The sequence below is a fragment of the Centruroides sculpturatus genome, unplaced genomic scaffold (genome assembly GCF_000671375.1).
Source record: "Centruroides sculpturatus isolate CEXI.00-Female unplaced genomic scaffold, Cexi_2.0 scaffold1953, whole genome shotgun sequence".
NCBI classification, from domain to species: domain Eukaryota; kingdom Metazoa; phylum Arthropoda; class Arachnida; order Scorpiones; family Buthidae; genus Centruroides; species Centruroides sculpturatus.
Window position 1 is genome coordinate 10,292 of NW_019386208.1, and position 20,422 is coordinate 30,713.

Consider the following 20,422-nt stretch of genomic DNA (forward strand, 5'->3'; position numbering starts at 1 on the left):
AAATTAATCCGTTCCGAAACTGAGATCGTATCATGAAAATATCGTAAGGTGAATCATTTTTCCCCATATGATTACATGTAAAACCAAATAATTCGTTCCAACACGAAAAATACACTCAAATTAAAGCTAAGTAGTACATTAAAAAATTAACTATAGTAAGGAAAACACTGAAAATGCGTTTTGTAGTTGTAAATGTATAAATAACCATAATAGAATAATAATTGATAAAAAAAATGTAGTTTTATTTGCACTTTACCTCTGAGGATAGACGACGGTGGAGGTGTAAACTGGTGGCGGAAGAAAGGGAGAAGGGAAATGATACTAAAACTTAACTTACATAACATAATGTAACAATAACTTAAAAATAATTTAACACTAATTTTTTAATATTTTCTGTTTCATATTTTTTTAAATTTTTTTATTCACTGCTTTTTGCTTTCTTTCCTTCACTTCCATCAGCACTTTCACTGGATAGAGGTTGCTTGGTAAAACACACGTATCTATCCAAAGAGGTTTAGCTTTGCCTACTTTTTAAAATGACTTAGGCAAATGTCATTACTCCGAGCAGCAATACAACTAGTGTGAACCTTTTCGGGATGTTTCTTTTCAATAAAATCAGTCACTTTCTGATAATACCTCGAGATTTCCTTTATCTAGCGAGATCCTTCCACGACAAAGCAAACACGTGGACTGAGACCAATGAACAGAAGTGAATAAAAAATGGCGCTGAGAACTAATGTAACTTCGTATGGTGAGTTTTTTGTTCGTATCGTGGAGCAAAAATATGTTTGATTTTCATGTCGTATCCTGAAAATTTCGTATGCTGGGGCGTTCGTATCTTGAGGTACCACTGTATAAAATATTGGATTATTTTTAAGTTCATATATAAATATCTTAAAATCCAATGATTATTATATTAAAGTCAAATGATTACCAGATTAAATCGGGCTAAATTACCACTACGAATAATTATTAAATAATGAATAATTTGGCACTAGATATAGGCATTAGGAGCCATCTCTTATTAAATTGAATAATTATAATTAAATTAATATTTATTAAATTGTTTAGAAAATTCTGGAAGAAAAGAATTGGTCTGGATCTGGACTCGAACCTGCAACTTCCACTTATTGTGTGGATGCATTGCCACTTACACTACCTGGACTTCCACCTGATCCTTCACTTCCAGACATTTAATGTTAATATAACCATTGTTTGAACATTTCATTCAGATTATTTAGCAATTTGTTGAATGATTAGATACAAAATATGATATAAATTTACAATATTGTCTTTAAAATCATTTTTTGATTAAATATTTTTATTCAGTTACTTGAAAAATAATTTCTAATTTAAAAATTTATTACAATTATAGTTGAAGGATTTATCATTTGTTTTATAAAAAATAATTATTGTTTTGAAATATTTTAAAAGTAGGTTTAAGTTATCCTTAATTCTTAAGTTATTTCTGATGCAGAATATAATGCTATAGAACCTGATATTTTTTTGAATGCTTCAAAAGATCAAATAACAGAGTGGCAGCAACAAGCAACGTAAGCTGAATTTTTTCAATAACTTACTGAAATTATACACAAAAATTAGCTGTACTAATTTAAATTAATTCTAATACTAATGTGAGGACCCGAACATGGGTCGACTGAGAGGTCCGAATTGTGGGTGTCGATTTAAAGTAAAAAGCTCCTTTTCAGACGCTAAGGAAACGGATTAGGTGTCTCGATTGAACAATGCAATTGGTTTTTTTCGGAAAATTAGTTAAACAATGGAAACGGAGAAATTCGAGGAAAACGCGACGAGAGAGAGGATCATATTCAGTCGCTATGTTAACCTCTCCCGCGCCCTCCATTAGGTTTCGAATTGTCACCAGGTGACAATGAGAGACCAATGGAGAGGCGACTGCTGTAAAAAAATCTATAAATTTGTGCGACTCAAGAGACGAAGGTTCTTGGTTCGTAGTTTTTGGTTCTTGGTGTTTGGATACGTAGTGTGTCGTCTCATGGACGGTCGTGCTCCAGATCTTAGAAAAAAAAGGACATTTTGGAACATCGTGGAAGCATCGTTCTCTGGGTGCTCCTAGCAATCGACAGATTCGTCGGATCGTCCGCGAGAAGCCGCCGAAAGCCGTAATCAACGCCCCGGGGCCCACCGAGTGTTTCACCGACAGCGTCCATCCACTAGTGACGAAAACCGACTTTTACGAACTTTATTTCGAACTTTATCCGTGCGCTTTGGGGTGCTACCTCGTCTAACAAGTAATTTGTAAGGAAAATTTCTATGTTTAATAAACGGTTATATGGTAAACCTGTCTCAGGAAGTCAGTCTGCGCCCACACGACAGAAAGAACCGCTCGGCTGTCGAACACCTCACCCCTAATCGGCTGACCTCACACTAACTTAGAAACATCTAGGGAGAAATCTGTTTGAAATCAAACTTTTAATTCTTGTGGCATAGTCTATATTGGTTAAGCTGTTCAAAAATTGTAAGCTAGGATTTCTTTATTACAAATCTTTTTCTTTTTTCTTTTTACCTGCAAGTTTAATCCAGATTAATCCAGTAAGAGTTTGTTTGGTAATTTGACAGCATAACTAACATGTTTGCCTAGTTTGCAGGAGTTATGAATTCAGTCTGCTTTAAGCAGATGTTTTAAACAATTAATTAAAATTATTAATAAATGGTGATTTTACCTATTATAAATGAAGGCCCAAGTGGATGAAGGTGTTATGTTAAAATTATTCAAAACTCAATAGTCCTATATGGATAAATTAATGGATTAATGAGTAATTAATGGATAAAATAATGGATAAAGGTAACATAGACATCTCTCACATATCACCATCCTTGAAATTAAATGACACTATAATGCTACTCTGCGACATACTATTTTGTGAATATATTTACATTGAAATAATTACATAATAAAAACTTGAACATCAGTTCATTCAAAACAGTGATTTTCTAGTATAACAAAACCTTCATCCAGTCATGTCTTCAAATGATAGTCTTGCGATTACTTTCTTAAAATGAGAATTAATTATATTTTAATTGATTGTTTCCTTTTTGAGTTCAAGTTTTTTCTTTAAAAAGAAAAATAAAAATTTTAAATACTTTATATTTATATGTAGTTTATTTCAGTCATGTATGTTGATTGGTTACTTATGTTGACACGTACCGTACATTGTTTTATACAATCAATAAAGACTGGTATTTGATTTTGAATTATTTCCCATAAGTATTATATGTGAGATTTCATGGTATATAATTTTAACATTGTATTATTTTAAAATTAGTTATTTTTTTTTATTATTTAAGCTAAAGTTAAAATCTAAGTAAAAAGTAATTTTTTCTGTATGATATGATATAACTTTACTAACATTATAAAATATTATAATATGTCATTTATCATTTATTCCATCAAAAATAATAAAAATTAAACTCCTTAATTAAAGAAGTTTTAGGAAAAATTCTGATAAACCTTTTCAAGAATAATTCATATCTGCAGATCCAAATCATTCAAACGAGTAAAAACCCCGGAGTTTATAAATTTTTAAAGCTTGTAGGATATTTGGGATATTTTAGAAATGAACCAAAAATATTGAAATATTCTAAAAATTCAAAGAATTGATTCTATTAGAATGATTTGAATTTAATGATGGAAATTATTATTAAAAAGATTTAACAGCTTTTTGTTTAAAAATTCTTTAATTGAGTAATTTAATTTTTAATATTTTTTGATATAGTTAAGAAAATATAAATTGGCACGTCTCTTTGGAATGAATGAGTTGAATATGTTGTAATAAAAAAAAATTTCCTTTTATAACTCAAATTATTCAAAAATTATGTTATATTGAATTAATTTTTAATCTGATGCATTTTTTATTATTAATGTAATTGTTATGTTGAATATTATTTATATGTTAATTTTTTTATGCATGAGAAGAAAATTTTAAAATTATGTTTTTGCTTTCTTATTCTAGTTACGGAGTTTATATAATTGACAAATTAAAAACTTTGCCAGTAAAAGAAGAAGTACGAAAGCATAAAGCAAAATTACTAATATACTTTTACTATATGATGCAATTAGCAAATTTAAAAGCAAGAGAACTAAAGAGAAAAGGTAAAAAAATAAGTAACATATTGATGAAAAAGTATACTTTATGTAATATAATTTTACATAAATTTTAATGTTTTATAATGTTATTTACTTGAAGAATCTTGCAATTAATAATTTTTTATTTCATATGAATTGCTAAATGTATTACCAATTTGTAAATATAGATGTAATTAAAATCATTGATTTGAACTAATATTATATATATTTGTTTTATTCAATTATTACATATTTAATTTTTTTATTTTATAACACTAAATGAATTAAGCTACTAAATTAACTTTATTATGGATATAATTGAAAAATATTTCAAAATTAAAAATTTATTTTGAAAACTTACTAATTCAGCAAACTTCTTTAATCCAATTTAATATTTTTAGCTATTTTCAAAATTGATTCCTTAGATTACAAGCAAATTAACTTCTAAACAGAAACATTGGTCCATGAGACCGTTACTGCTATATTATGCTACAATGTGTTAGCACTTTTTGAGCTTTGTCTCATATCTATGGTATGTTATCATACACTACGCATCTATTACTGTTCAGTTTGTGACTGTTTTGTGAGATTATGGGTGAGGATATGAGAGTTTTACTGGTAAACCATTTGATTCATCGGGATGTTCAGACCTGCTCACCAGTGCCGTAACCAGGCAGGTGCAACGGATGCACCCGCACAGGGCCCACTTGGAAGGGGAGCCCAAAATGCATGTATTTGTTTTGTTATTTTTCCAAACCTAATTAATTAAGGGGCCTAATTGCAAATTCTTGCACAGGGCACAAGAATAGCAAGTTATGGCACTGCTGCTCACGATGTCACTGGATGGCGTAAATATAATAGGTCACATAAAATGCTGTCAGGAGTGTACAGTCCTTCCGTTGTCAGGACCTGACACCAGCTAGTGTAGGAATTCATGCATTAACTCTCAATATTAAGATCTATATTTGAAAGGAGGGCTGTATAATTATCAAGTGAGGAAGTTGCGAGTAAGTTCTGATTGTAGACAGTTTGGATGTTCGTATTTAACCAAGGGAACACACAGTATGGACATTCGAATTGCAAATTGGTTAATAACAAACAAAAGTTTAATGAATAAAATAAAGAAATACATAAAGGAATAATCTATCATATGTGATGCCTAACTACGTGCCTAAACCGGAGAGAGAGTTTACAAAAGGTTCTAAGTATAATATTTCTGATCTGGTTGATTCGATCCAGTTGGTGTGTGGAGATGTCTGTCTGATATGGAGACAGAGGATGATATGGAATATGATATGGAGAGTAGCGAGACAAGACTTTAATGCTTGACTGCTTTGTCTATGTGGAAATCTTCTTATGACTGTCCTTTTCTATGTCTCTTCTTCCTCAGGTTGTTTCCCTGTATGGGAGTCCTGATTACTGTCGTCAGCTGCCTTCCTCTATGGCAGTTTCCTATTATCATTTACTGCTTCAAATTCATGGATTTTCCCTTTTTATTCCAACTTTCCTCCAATCGAGATTCGGAGTTTAAGTCATCTGACAAATCATATGGGGAGTCAAACAGCCAGATGTTTGTCAGAGATGTGTGATAACATCTTTTCCAGGAAAAGTTTTACTTCCCTTCCTACGAATTTGACAGAAATGTGTTAAATTTTTTGCTAAAATATTACTTTAGTTCTTGATTGATTAAATATAATTATTCTCTACTCTCAAATTCTCACAGTTTGTTTGAAGATACATATAGCTTTTTAAAAACATGAAGGTCTTACTGACTGGGTGTTTCGTATCATATATTGAATGCAAAAGTATTAAGATTGGATATTTCATATTGTATTCTTTTCATAGTTCTCGATTGCCAGTTGGTTGCTTTATGATAACATTTTTCTTAATTTTAGAACATTATGTTATGGATATTCCATTAGCAAATACTAATAAATCATTAAGAGCTTACTTTATTTGTGTTATTGTTAAAATCCAGTCATCAAAAAATCCATTTTGTTAAAGGCTTGGTTCACTATGTTGGACATACATATCAAAAGACAGCTCAGTATTTCTAATCTGCCTAGAGATGTTAGGACATTGTATGGAAAACAATACAGTAATATGAAATACTGCTGCAGGAGATGAAGTTTCAAGTGACAAACTTGGGAAGAGGAAGACCTATTACAAGTGTTCGTCCTCTAAAGTCAGAAAAACTTCCTACAAGTGTATCAAATGTAACAATTCAATTAGTCTGGAATGTTGCAGAAAAGTTTGCATCATGTGCACAATAACAAAATGATTAAAAGTTAGAATTTATTCAGAAATTTCTTTAGTTTCTCCATTAGTTTTCAATAAATTTGAGTTTACTAATCATAATTTTGCTTTTTTATGGCCCAAAAAAATCAGAAATTTTTCGTATAGTAACAAATATGCAAAATGTGAAGTTACAAAATACAAGGTTTCTCAAACTGATGTTTCCAGTTATGTAGTAAAGACCTATGATTCAGTTTAAATATTAACAATAAATAAAAAGACACTGTTTACAATAGTTTTTACTAGTTTATTGATGAAATTTAGCTTTTAATCAGAAAGTTTTAAAAATATTGTTATTTTATTGTTTATTCAGAATAAATAAAATTAGTTTTGTTGTTTAGAACTTTAATTTGTAATGTTGTAACTTAATAAGATATAATCTAAGTACCTTATTAAGGTTTAATAATAACGATAAGATTTATTAATAATAATTTTTCAATATTCTAATTTTTTCTTAAATTTTCAAAAACCATTGTTAGTTTTTTTCAATTCATTTAACAAATTAATGAATATTTTTTTAAATGTCACAAAATAGAAATGCAAAAGATATAAAATATTAACGTAATGTCTTTTTATTACTTAAAGATCCTTTACCCTCAGTTCCCACATTATTTAAAGAAAAGATACTTGATAAATTCACATCAAAATCAACAAATCAATTTGGGAAATCAGACAGGTGAGATGTATAATTAGTAATACAGTATTTCCATTAAATGTAAGAAATTAGCATTTCAATTTTAGTCAACAAATGAAATAACATTAATATACCTATTTTCATTATACTGCCATTTATTTTTAATTTTTATTTTAACTCATGTAATAATTCTGCTTATATCTGAACACAAACTTTTTTTATACATAATGCATTTTCAAGAAATACAACTTTCAAACAAAGTCACCTCTGAACAATGGCTATTTTTATGTTCTCATCAATAGCCATTGTTCAAAGTTTGACTGTATATTGTTTTTATATATTGATTATTTATTTATTTTCTTTTATGATATAACAATAAACAATACTACATCCAACACACACCGTAACTTCAAAAGACTTACTTCTATTATAAACCAAAATGGTGCTTAATTCACTGTACTCTCTTTCACTAACGTTTTCGAATCTTTCGATTCTTCCTCGGGTGAAAAATGGGCAAATCAGTTAACATTCGATTTAGCCGATCTTTTTTGAAAATTCTGAATATGGAACATCTCCGAAATTCGTGCAATTGTCATCATCCTTTGCGCATGCGCCATTGTGAGCCTACGTTTCATCTTGTTATGTGTCATATATCAGGGTTTGCCACGCTACTGATAATGAAATTTCATTTGTTGTTTATACAATTGTTACCCTGAGTTGCTTTGTGTATATAAATCGCTTCCATCAAATGCAAATAGTGTGTCTGGTGCGTGGTGTATATTATCCTGGCTTGATCAAATAACGGTTGTATCTCAGGGTCCGTGACGTACTGTGCTAAGGCGGTTGTCGGCTTCTTGTGGAAAATGTCAGCTTTATGTTCTTTAATCCTCACTCCTAAAGATCTTTTCGTGGAGCCGATATATAACAGGTCTCCATCGCATCTGCGATCTTTAATTGGGATGCTGTATACTCCAGCCATCATGTCTTGTAGCGGAGTATCTTTCGCATTACTAAGCAGTCAAAATAATGTAGGACATCTTCTAAACACGATGGAAATTTGTCTTTTCTTAGCTATCTCTTTATATAGTTTTTCCAAATACAGATTATATGTTATAGAGCAGGGGTGTCCAACCTTTTTGTTTCTTTGGGCCACATTGGAAAAAGTCATGGGAGTTTTGGGCCACAACTATAATATATATACTTGTGGCCCAAGTATATTTTGGCCCAATCCTTAAATATACAAGTATATTTAAGAACTAACATGTCTAGATTATAGTAATAAGCATTAAAACTTTATTACGAATAAGGATATTTTAAAAAATTACTTCTACAGACACTTTCAATTTTTATTTAGAAATAAATAAATTCATTTATTATAAAGGAGATAAATAAAAATTTATTTGAAAAACACAAATATTTGTTTTATTTGAGTCTCTAATTAATAAAAACTGATGAAACATCATTTTAAAGTGCATTTTTATTCAACTAATATATTTATAAATAATGTGTAACCCAAAAATTAGCCAATGCGTCAAATGATAATTTTTACGCCAAACTAGTAAAAATTTAGCCAAATCTTGCAACGCTGAAAGGAGTACTAAATAAAGCTGGAGTTGGGACTCAAAGGATTATAGACCCAAAGCAAGAAAAGAAGAGAAAGGACCAAAGATAAAAAAGTGAGGAAAGTAGAAAAATTAAGGGTCAATATCTGCATAACAAAAGGTACATTTAACCTTTCTCATTTAATAAGAAAGAGCTTTATTCGTATATTTAACGTTTCTCATTATCATTTTATCTTTTGGCCTTTCTCTCTCTCCTTTCCCCGAATTTGAGTCTATACTCCTTTGAGTCACAACTTCAGCTTTATTTAATATACCTTCCTCATTCACACATTTCAAAGTATTTGAAAATGTTTCCTTTCCACTCAAAACTAAAATATATATAAAGGTTTACTGCTTTGTGAAACGTCTTTTTTGAATTTGTGCCGTTGAAATAAATAAATAAATAAAATTAAATTAAAAAATCTGTCGGTTTTGTTTACACGTTTATTGGGCCGCATTGGAACTTGCCTTGGGCCGCATGCGGCCCGCGGGCCGCGGGTTGGACACCCCTGTTATAGAGCAAGAACAGAAGGAAAGAGTGTCTATAACATATAATCCATATTTGGAAAAACTATATAAAGAGATAGCTAAGAAAAGACAAATTTCCATCGTGTTTAGAAGATGTTTTACATTATTTCGACTGCTTAGTAATGCGAAAGATACTCCGCAACAAGACATGATGGCTGGAGTATACAGCATCCCAATTAAAGATCGCAGATGCGATGGAGACCTGTTATATATCGGCTCCACGAAAAGATCTTTATGAGTGAGGATTAAAGAACATAAAGCTGACATTTTCCACAAGAAGCCGACAACTGCCTTAGCACAGTACGTCACGGACCCTGAGATACAACCGTTATTTGATCAAGCCAGGATAATATACACCACGCACCAGACACACTATTTGCATTTGATGGAAGCGATTTATATACACAAAGCAACTCAGGGTAACAATTGTATAAACAACAAATGAAATTTCATTATCAGTAGCGTGGCAAACCCTGATATATGACACATAACGGGATGAAACGTAGGCTCACAACGGCGCATGCGCAAAGGATGATGACAATTGCACGAATTTCGGAGATGTTCCATATTCAGAATTCTTTCAAAAAAGATCGGCTAAATCGAATGTTAACTGATTTGCCCATTTTTCACCTGAGGAAGAATCGAAAGATTCAAAAACGTTAGTGAAAGAGAGTATAGTGAATTAAGCACTGTTTTGGTTTATAATAGAAGTAAATCTTTTGATATAACAATATTTTTTATTATTATTACTAGGTAGCCAGTTAATTAAAACTAAAAGTAATAATTAAAACTCTGGCCTTTATGCCAAGACCAAAAGTAAAACTAAAATTAAAAATAAAATTAATATATACAGATAGTTTTTATTAGAAATATAATATTTTGGAAATTGTGGATAAAGTTCTTTGTTGTTCATCTTGATTGATTTGGTTATACAGTACTATCTCGACTTACGCTACCCTGACTTATGTGAACCCGGAGTTACGCGATTTTCAAATCTCGTTGATTCGTGTTTTGTTTGAGCATCATGCAACTCTTGATTACTCACCCCTACACTGTTGTTCAACTTACATGTTAGGACATGTCGTGCTGAATCGACACATAGCTACAATTTATTTCTGTGTTTGTTATATCTACGGAGACTTGAGAGACTCTATGTGGTGATTTCTTGTAACCGTGAACGAATCAAAAGACCAGATAAGATTAAAGAGAACATTCATTAGCTTACATACATCCAACTTGGATTTTACACAAATTGAGAAATTATACCCCGAGTTACGCGAATTCGNTAGGTAGCCAGTTAATTAAAACTAAAAGTAATAATTAAAACTCTGGCCTTTACGCCAAGACCAAAAGTAAAACTAAAATTAAAAATAAAATTAATATATACAGATAGTTTTTATTAGAAATATAATATTTTGGAAATTGTGGATAAAGTTCTTTGTTGTTCATCTTGATTGATTTGGTTATACAGTACTATCTCGACTTACGCTACCCTGACTTATGTGAACCCGGAGTTACGCGATTTTCAAATCTCGTTGATTCGTGTTTTGTTTGAGCATCATGCAACTCTTGATTACTCACCCCTACACTGTTGTTCAACTTACATGTTAGGACATGTCGTGCTGAATCGACACATAGCTACAATTTATTTCTGTGTTTGTTATATCTACGGAGACTTGAGAGACTCTATGTGGTGATTTCTTGTAACCGTGAACGAATCAAAAGACCAGATAAGATTAAAGAGAACATTCATTAGCTTACATACATCCAACTTGGATTTTACACAAATTGAGAAATTATACCCCGAGTTACGCGAATTCGACTTACGCGGTTATCGCTCGGTCCCACCTATCACGTAAGTTCGGGGTGTTACTGTATTTCATCTTGGCAGTCAGAGTTGAGTCTCTATTTATACCACTTATTTGTAAAGTGTTAGTTTTGGTTTCAGGTGATGGAACATTTTGCTTTTAATACATATGTAATATATTTTGTTATTTAAAAATATCAAATAAAATTATTATTTTTTTGAAGTTTTTTTGTTAAATTTTAGACTATTATTACAGATGCAAACACTATTGCAAATCATTATGCCCATTATCATCATTACCAACCACTGTCTTATGCCTTTGGGCTTCATAACTTCTATAATAATAAATTACCAAACAATTTGACACTAGAGGGACTTGGCAATGCATCCGCACGGTAAGTAGCGGTTGTGGGTTCGAGTCCTGCTCCAGGTCGATTCTTTTCTTCCAGTTTAATCTAAATTATTTAATTAAAATTATAATTATTAAATTTAATATGAGATGGTGCCTAATGCCTCTCTCTAGTGTCAAATTGTTTGGTAATTTATTATTATTATAGCTGTTATATAGCCTGATGGCATATGGCAATGGTTGACTTTAGTTTAAAATTTTATTAACTACAATGTAACAAAGTCAATGCAGTTTGTATTAAGTTCTTTTACAAGGAATGAAAACCTTATTGGTCTGAATTAGTTGTCATGATTGGATTCTAATTACATAAATTTATAAAATATAGGTATTAATTACAATTAATCTAATTATCATTAATTTAATTAATGGAAAACAATTTAACAAAAGAGAAACTCAACCAATTGTCTTGAGCTTTTTTCAAATATACAAATAATATAAATAATTAAGTGTAATAATTATTTTGCTTTTTCACAGTTGTATTTATTTGTCTCTCTATTTGGATTAATGTAATTTTTTAAATACTTAAAATAGTTAAGTAAATATTATGTAGTTCAGTATTTCTCTTTATGTATGAACTAAATATACTATTTTTCCCACTTTAATTCCTTTTTTTTTCTAAATTATGTCAAATAAAGGTTATCTTATCTGCTTTATCAGTAATTTAGTACCAAGTGCCATTCATTTTGGAATTTAATTGTTTTACCAAGAATTGACAAAGAATAAATAAATATTTAATTTTATATGTTACAAAATGAAAATTTAATATGTCAAATATTTCTGAGAGTGTAAAAGACATTATTACTGAAAGGTATTAAGGGTTATAAGTTTAAGTATTAAGGGTTATTAAGCATCTCGGGTCCGGACGGCAAGGGGTTAAAAACAGTGCATTTGTATGAAATGTTACTTAAAAATTGAAAGAATATCAATTTCTAAGTAACATTTAACTATGTAAATTGTATTCCAAATATTGTCTATAAGAATCATTTTAAAAGAAACATGAATGAATATTATGTTATAAAAGTCATAGTCAATGTAATGTTGAATATGAAATATTTGTTAAGATTAATGCAGTTGCCAAGTTTGATATATAAATGTTTCATTTAACTAAATTAATTTAAGCAGTTAAACAGTACATCAAAAATTAATGCATTCCATTTCACTTGAAATTTAATATAAAATTTCTAATAATAATTTTGAAAATCTGTTGTTTTAAAATTTATTAATGTAACCATCTAATTAAGGCCTCATATTTCTTAAAGTTTAGTAATGAATCTCATATTTTTTTTTACATCTTCAAAGTTACATTTCAGTAAATGCAATTTAGGATGTTTTTTCTATATAATTTAGCTCTCTGTTTTGTTTTTTTTTATTAAATTTTTTCACAATTATAAACATATATTTTAAGAAACCAATATTAAAAATTAAGTTAAATATTATACATCTTTACTGTAAGTTTCATGTATAGAGTGCTTAAATTAACCTATCCCATTTTGAAATGTTTCTCTGTTGCATGTGGCCGCCATGTTGAATTTTTGTCACTATTAAGCCTAACAAAACATTTTAATTAAAGCTTCTTCAAAAACTTCAGACACTAAGGCGTTAAACACAATTAAAATATTTTATTCTTGCGAGCGCTTTCGACGTAAATATGCACGTCGTCCTCAGGCAAATCAAACGAATAGAGAATTCGAATCATACATTTGAATTTGAACATTAACGATATTAGCCGTTTTTTAATTATAAATAAGAATTAAATTTTAGAATTAAAACATTTAAAAATATTTAAAATTGGCACGCATGCGTTTTAAATTTCGATAAGAATGGCTATTAATTATTTTATAAACGCGCAAAACACTGGCGCGCATGCACCTTAACATGTATTACATAATATCCAATTAGGATGGCGATTAAGTATAAATAAATTTTACATTTTAAATTAAAACTAAAAATTAAAGACAAAACCTTTGTAAATACGTATAAAATTAAAAGTTAAAAACAAATACTTTTGTAAATACGTATAAAATTTTTTGGCACGCATGCGCCTTAACATAGACTGAGAAATTGAGCAGAATAGATCCGTAAGTGCTAGTTTGCATTAATATTTAAATGTTAAAGACTAAAACATGGGACATAACGAGGCCGACACGTATGCGCTTTGAGTCATGTAGAAGATGGGGGAAAGGAATGCAAAATTATTATTGATTTTTTAACTGCCTGTATATATTAATCCAGATATCCGGCAATTCAAGGGTGGGGGAGTTGCACGGGGAGAGCAGTTTTGTGAGGATGGCCTCCCAAATATATATTAAGCTCCCTTCATCACAGCGTTTGAGTATTTCCACCCGATTCCAAAGCGCTATGTGATGTTGTTGTATCACCAATTTGGAAAGTTCCGTGTCGCAATTGCCAAGTGCCACCGAACGTTGGTGTTCAGATATACGGGTAGCAAGCATTCTGGTGGTCGCTCCTATATAATTGGTGCATAGTCCTGATATTGGATTCTGCAAGGGAACGGAGTATACACCAGATTTTTCCAGNCATGTTAAGGTGCATGCGCGCCAGTGTTTTGCGCGTTTATAAAATAATTAATAGCCATTCTTATCGAAATTTAAAACGCATGCGTGCCAATTTTAAATATTTTTAAATGTTTTAATTCTAAAATTTAATTCTTATTTATAATTAAAAAACGGCTAATATCGTTAATGTTCAAATTCAAATGTATGATTCGAATTCTCTATTCGTTTGATTTGCCTGAGGACGACGTGCATATTTACGTCGAAAGCGCTCGCAAGAATAAAATATTTTAATTGTGTTTAACGCCTTAGTGTCTGAAGTTTTTGAAGAAGCTTTAATTAAAATAAAAGTTGGCGTGACATCCAACCTCAATACGTTTTTACTACTCCTAACAAAACATTTTTATCAAAATAATAATCCTGGCTACTGTATTGTTAAAAATTATTTTTTTATTTTGCACAAACAAAATAAATATATTAAAAAATATAAAACAAAAAAAATTATATTTTGAAAAATTATGACGCATAACAACATCTAGTATCAAAAACGTTCCGATGCAGAAATGAGTATATTCAGGGTCAACGGGTCAGGTCAAATGAGGTCAACACAAAAATATTTGGGAATAACACAGGACAGGTTAAAGTGGCACTACTCAACCAATTTATGAAGCAGATGTTAATAAATATAGGATGGTCATGAAGTAATTTGACCAATTAGTGGCAATTGCAAGAGCACAGAAAGCAAGGAATTCATTGAAACTTTTGCAGAATATAGTTAATGCAACTGTATATCAAAAATTTCCAATAGAAACACCATGAATTCGTGATGTCAAGAGATTCTGTATGATGGAAAAGAAGCATAAGGTGTTGTAATGGTGTGTGTACTACAATAAAAAACAACAGAGATATCGTTGTTTGAACAATTTGAAAGGGCTTACACAATGAGATAGGTTATATGTCAATTTTAAGTTCCAATTATGCTTTAAAGTTGATTCACTAGCTGGTGGCAGGCAACTGACCCACCAAACTGACAATCTCTTTTCACATATTCACAACAAATGACACCAAGTGTTTAACTACACTCCCCACAGTTTTTACAATCCTGGCCTAATTAAGATTTAACTTTTTAATAAATACTTGCAATTAAGATACAGTTTGATCTTCAGTTTAATATAAACTACAAGAAGCCAGAAAGAATTAAATTTTTATATATAGTCACAAAATTAAAATTTTTATTATTAGAATGATTCACTACATTAATCTGTTAATAATTGAATTGTCAATTGAATTGTTAATTCAATTGTCATTGAAATAATTTATTTTTAACTAGTTAAATAGTTAAAAATAAATTATTTCAATGACAATTGATTAGAGATGAAAGCCAACAGAATTATAAATATAGTTGAACCTGTCTATCTCAAATCACAGAACAAGAAAAAATGTGAGATAGACAAGTTTTGAGAGATAAAGGGTCCTACACAGTAATAGGTTTGATTTGAAGTTTGATACTTTATTAATACAATAGCAAATATAGTACATACATGCATAAAGTATAAATAAAACATTTCTGACATACCTTAAAAGAAATAGTTGTCAATAGTTTCTGACACTTGACTTTCTTTAACCAATAAGGTATAATCCAAACTTGTAGCCACTCAGAGAAAAGCATTGTTAATTGCAACTGTGTACTGTATTGCAAGAGATAGTTCTCAACTACAGTTTAGACTATTAAAATGTAGTAGTCACCGAGCTTTGAATTTGTAATCAACATTTCAGTCCATAATTTGAGACTTAGTGGTTTTGGAGAAAATTATCTAAGATAAACATGGAAAATATATAGAATTTATCAGGGGGAAAAATAAATTTTAAGATAAAGGGGTTTTCGAGATAGACAAGTTCAACTGTATAGCTTCTGAATTGGCAATATTAAAATCTGCACTAAGTAATTATATAGTAGTTCTAATTGTAGTGGCCAGCATTTAATGAATAAAACATTATAAAATGAACATAAAAATGAGTATTTTTATGTTAATTTTAATATTTTTAGGCCTTATCAGTTTTTATAAACTGGAAATTCCTTCTTGTCCATTAAAAATTGATGAAACTGAAATATATAGGTGAAAGAGCTTTTTTTATGTATGGATTAAGGATTTTACAGTCTTTTTCATTAAGCATTTTCTCTGAGATTAGAATTATGATTATTTAGGATACTCTATGTAATATATAAGATTTTACCATTATCTATATTCATTTGTCTTGGATCTCTTTTGACTAATGGAATTATTTTAATTTTATATTATGTTACATAAATATCATTATTCCTAAATTAGTAATGTTGAATTTTTATTATTATTTCAGATCATTTCCTAATAAAATGAAAGATAAATTAGCTGCTTATGCATTAGTTCTTGCTTTATTTGTGGATGAATATGAAGTGAATTTAAATCAAATTCAACCAGATCTGAAGATGCCTATAAACAGGTTTGTATTTAATAATAAATATTTATAGAATATAATATCTATAGAAGAATTATGAGGAAATAATATAATATATACTTTTATTAATAATTTTTTTCTTTTATAATATTTATATTTATTAGACTTAAATTGTCAGTGGTATTAAAATTATATAAAACTACTAAAGTTTACTAATAATAATTAAAAAAAAAATTATAGATAATCATTTTATATATAACTGATAGATACTTTTAATTTTTCATATTGATTTACATTTTTCAATAGCATATTATTACATACTATTAAAAATGTTATTAAACATATCGTTATTTCTTCATATAGGCAATAACAATGTGATTATATTTAAAGGACAATCACAACACAGGTCATAGGTTGACACACTGATATTCTTCATGCTATATTTCATTTTTCTCCAAAATGTACATTTTGGACTTAAAAGTCCTTCAGTTGGAATAAGTGCTACCATAGAATAATTCAGTTGGAATAAGTGCTACCATTTTTTTGAAGAAAAAAATTTTTTTCCACTATATTACATTATAAAAGAGAGAAAATATATTTTTTAAGAACATGAGTTTACTTACATTATAGTACAGAACAAATATCAAACAATGATGTTCATACTTTAGCAATGTTAAACATGTTAACATGTTAAAAAACACACTTACATGAAACAATACAATACAGTTCACAAAGATAAGACATTTTGAGTTTTTCCAACACATTGTTATCTCAGAAGGTAAAAAAAAGAAACATTAAATATATTTGTTTATATTATAATTATGTCAGAATGAGCTAAAAGATCAAAGACCCTGTCAACTGTGACAAGTGTTTCCTGATTGAATTTCTAAATCATAAGCAACAATAGACACAGATAGGAATTGTAAAATCTTAAAAAGTTATGACAGGCTATTCAAAACAAATCGTGAGATCTAAAGAGCATTGGCATTGTATTTTTTTATGATAATGCATGACCACACATTGCCACTCAAATGAGTCTATTGCTGAACAATTCTGGTGGAAAATATTCTATCAACTGCTCTATTCGCTTGTGCTAACGATAGATCTGACATCTAGTGGTATTAGTGCAAACTACATAATGGTGGCTGCTATGGGTATAAAGTCTATCTGTTAGAATTAGAAAGTGTTCAACCTACAATGGTAAATAATAAGTATTGCTGTAAATTTGGATGTAACTCTAAAGGTTCATCAAACTCAGTACATATGCGCACATTCCCAAAAAATAAATTACTGCGAAAAAGTGGGAAATAAAACTGAAGTTATCAGTTCAGTTTCACCAACATCTAATTTTGCTGAGCTTAAAATTCTTTTATTTTTACAAACGTTTTCAACCTGTCTAATATAGGCCATTGTTATGTTTAATATTATAAATGTTCCAAAATGGAATGTATCGTTTTTGAATATTTTACATATTTAAAATTCAAACAAATAATTTAACTTTAAAATAAATTGAAAAAAGTGTGTATATTAAATAAATAAAAAGTAAATAAACAAATAAAACATAGAAAACAAAGCTAACTATAAAGAAACATGATTTAAGGGTTTTTTAAGACCCATTTTTTTTTTATTATATACTTCCATACTGTTGAAAGCGCATTAGCATCCCTAGCATTTAGCAACGGTTTTTCATTTTACTTTTATAAATTTCCACCTTTTCCATCTCCAACGCAATGAATGCAGAGTGCACCATTTTAATGACTAGCCTCTTCCCATTTTACAATCGCTCCTTTAGTCCATGCCATAATCACTAATATTGTGTTGTGTCATTTGTCAACGTTGTGTCTATGTTCTCACATACATTCTGCTAGGTTTCTTCTAGTCACACCCACATAATCTTTTTGATTCCTAACTGTTGATTTTCAAATGAGATTTTATATATCCCAGCTTTCTCTTCCTTTTTTATGCTATCTTTATCATTTCGTAGCAAGCTATAGATATTGGGTGCTCTTTTTCTTATAAAAACTCGAGAATGATCCATAAAAGGGCACCCAATATCTATAGCTTGCTACAGAACGATAAAGATAGCGTAAAAAAGGAAGAGAAAGCTGGGGTATATAAAATAAAAATATATAATAGAAAAAAGAATGGGATTTAAAAACTCTTAAATCTTGTTTCTTTATAGTTAGCTTTGTTTTCTATGTTTTATTTGTTTATTTACTTTTTATTTATTTAATATACACACTTCTTTCAATTTATTTTAAAGTTAAATTTTGTTTAAATTTTAAATATGTAAAATATTCAAAAACAATACATTCCATTTTGTAACATTTGTAATATTAAACGTGACGGTGGCCTATATTAGATAGGTTGAAAACATTTGTAAAAATAAAAGAATTTTAAGCTCAGCAAAATTAGGTATTGGTGAAAGTTAAGTGAATTAGTTGATAAGAGGTGGATAGATACGAAGTTATGTTTAAGCATTTCCTCTTTTTATTAGACATCTTTTTCTATCACCCACATATTCTAAAATGTCACAAAGTGTAATCAACATGACTTAAACAACTACGAAATCAACTAGGATTAATGTTGGACACAAATGCGGATAAAACGTTTTGATTACAGAGAGAAAAGATATTAAAAAGACAAGATGCATGTAACTCTCGTATGTTGCCACGTACACTATATCTTTTGTGGCAGCCATTTTGGTTGACTCATACGCCACCTATATATACTGGCGCAAGCGAATAGCCTCAACATCAAATCCACCGACTTCCACCTGTTTCTGCATTTGGAGGATTTTTAGTGGGACAGTTAAATAGCAATGAAGACTAATCATCCAAAATTAAAAATCTGGCAGCAGACTTCTTTAATGAGGAGTAAAAATGACCTGTATGATGATATGAAAAGTTTCTCAATCTTGGAAGTAACTATGTCGAAAAGTAGATAAATATATGTGTAAATTTTTTATGACAAAAAATGTTCAAAATGTTTTTTCTGTTTTTTTTTTTTCTTTTTATGAATGAGAATCCACTTTCCAAATACCCTTCATACTTTATTTGTTCTCTGAAATAAAGTATTTATATATATACAATTTGTTAAAAATGACAAAATCATAAAATTGAACTTGTGATGTATATGATAAAATATTTTTTTTTTCCTAAGTTTCTATTTCTATTTTTATTATTAAGAATATTTTATATTAATATGTAATTCAAAAAAAATTTTTTTTAGGTTAGCCACTTTGGCAGGAGCCCTTGGATGTAAAGTTATTATTCACAAAGACCAGCTAACAAAAAGGATAACAAAAACTGCAGTTTTGACTATTCCATTATATGTATTAATTGAAAAGGCACAAAAAAGAAGAAGAACTTAAAAGTTACATAAATGATTAATTTGATTTGTAAATTTGTTATAAATAATGAATTATGATTCATTGCCAAGGATATTTTTCTGTTAAGACTTTAAATAAAAAGCAGATACTAAAAATATTGGAATAAATGTTAAATGGTTACAAATTTTCTAAATATTTTTGAAACATTTTATTTTATTCTTATAGTTGAATCAAAGTCTAAACAAATGATAGCACTAAATTTTTAGCCTTGTGTTTAATCAAAGAATCATTTTTATTATGTCAGCCAGATGGCTATGCTATAAGTTGTTCTTTCACTGAAAAATTCTGGTTCAAATCCAATCTAATCTTTGTAATTTTTTTAATCAATAGTTCATATCAAAATGTTATTCATTCAATGTTAGTTAATGCTCTCGAGAATTAAGCCTGTCTAATTTGAACAAAAATGAAACCAGTACTTGGCTAAAAGTCTATTGTTCTGAAAAAGTGTTAAAGAAAAATCTTTGATCCAATCTATTTTTTTGACAGAAGGATTGATAACCTTTAAAATCCTAAAAGAAAAATTATATTTTTAAATTATCAACCAAAAAACTGATCAACACACTAGAACCTTTTTATATCCCAGTAAGAACAAATTTAGTTGAAACTAACGTTTTTGACCATAATTGTGGTCTTCCTCAGGCTTTTGACCAGTACAATTTGAACATTGGGAACGCATCGAAAAACATGTTTAAACTTATTTTAA

The 20,422-nt window shown here is 29.4% G+C and overlaps 1 protein-coding gene across 1 annotated transcript; it reads left to right on the forward strand.

Annotated features, from left to right (window-relative positions):
* The first annotated feature begins 1,404 nt into the window (after window positions 1-1,404).
* LOC111614087 lies at window positions 1,405-19,798 on the forward strand. Its single transcript, XM_023355466.1, has 5 exons — window positions 1,405-1,553; window positions 3,993-4,132; window positions 6,986-7,076; window positions 16,251-16,373; window positions 19,560-19,798. The coding sequence occupies exons 2-5, from the start codon at window positions 4,087-4,089 to the stop codon at window positions 19,699-19,701; spliced, it is 402 nt and encodes a 133-aa protein (XP_023211234.1). The 5' UTR covers window positions 1,405-1,553; window positions 3,993-4,086; the 3' UTR covers window positions 19,702-19,798.
* The last annotated feature ends 624 nt before the right edge of the window (window positions 19,799-20,422 follow it).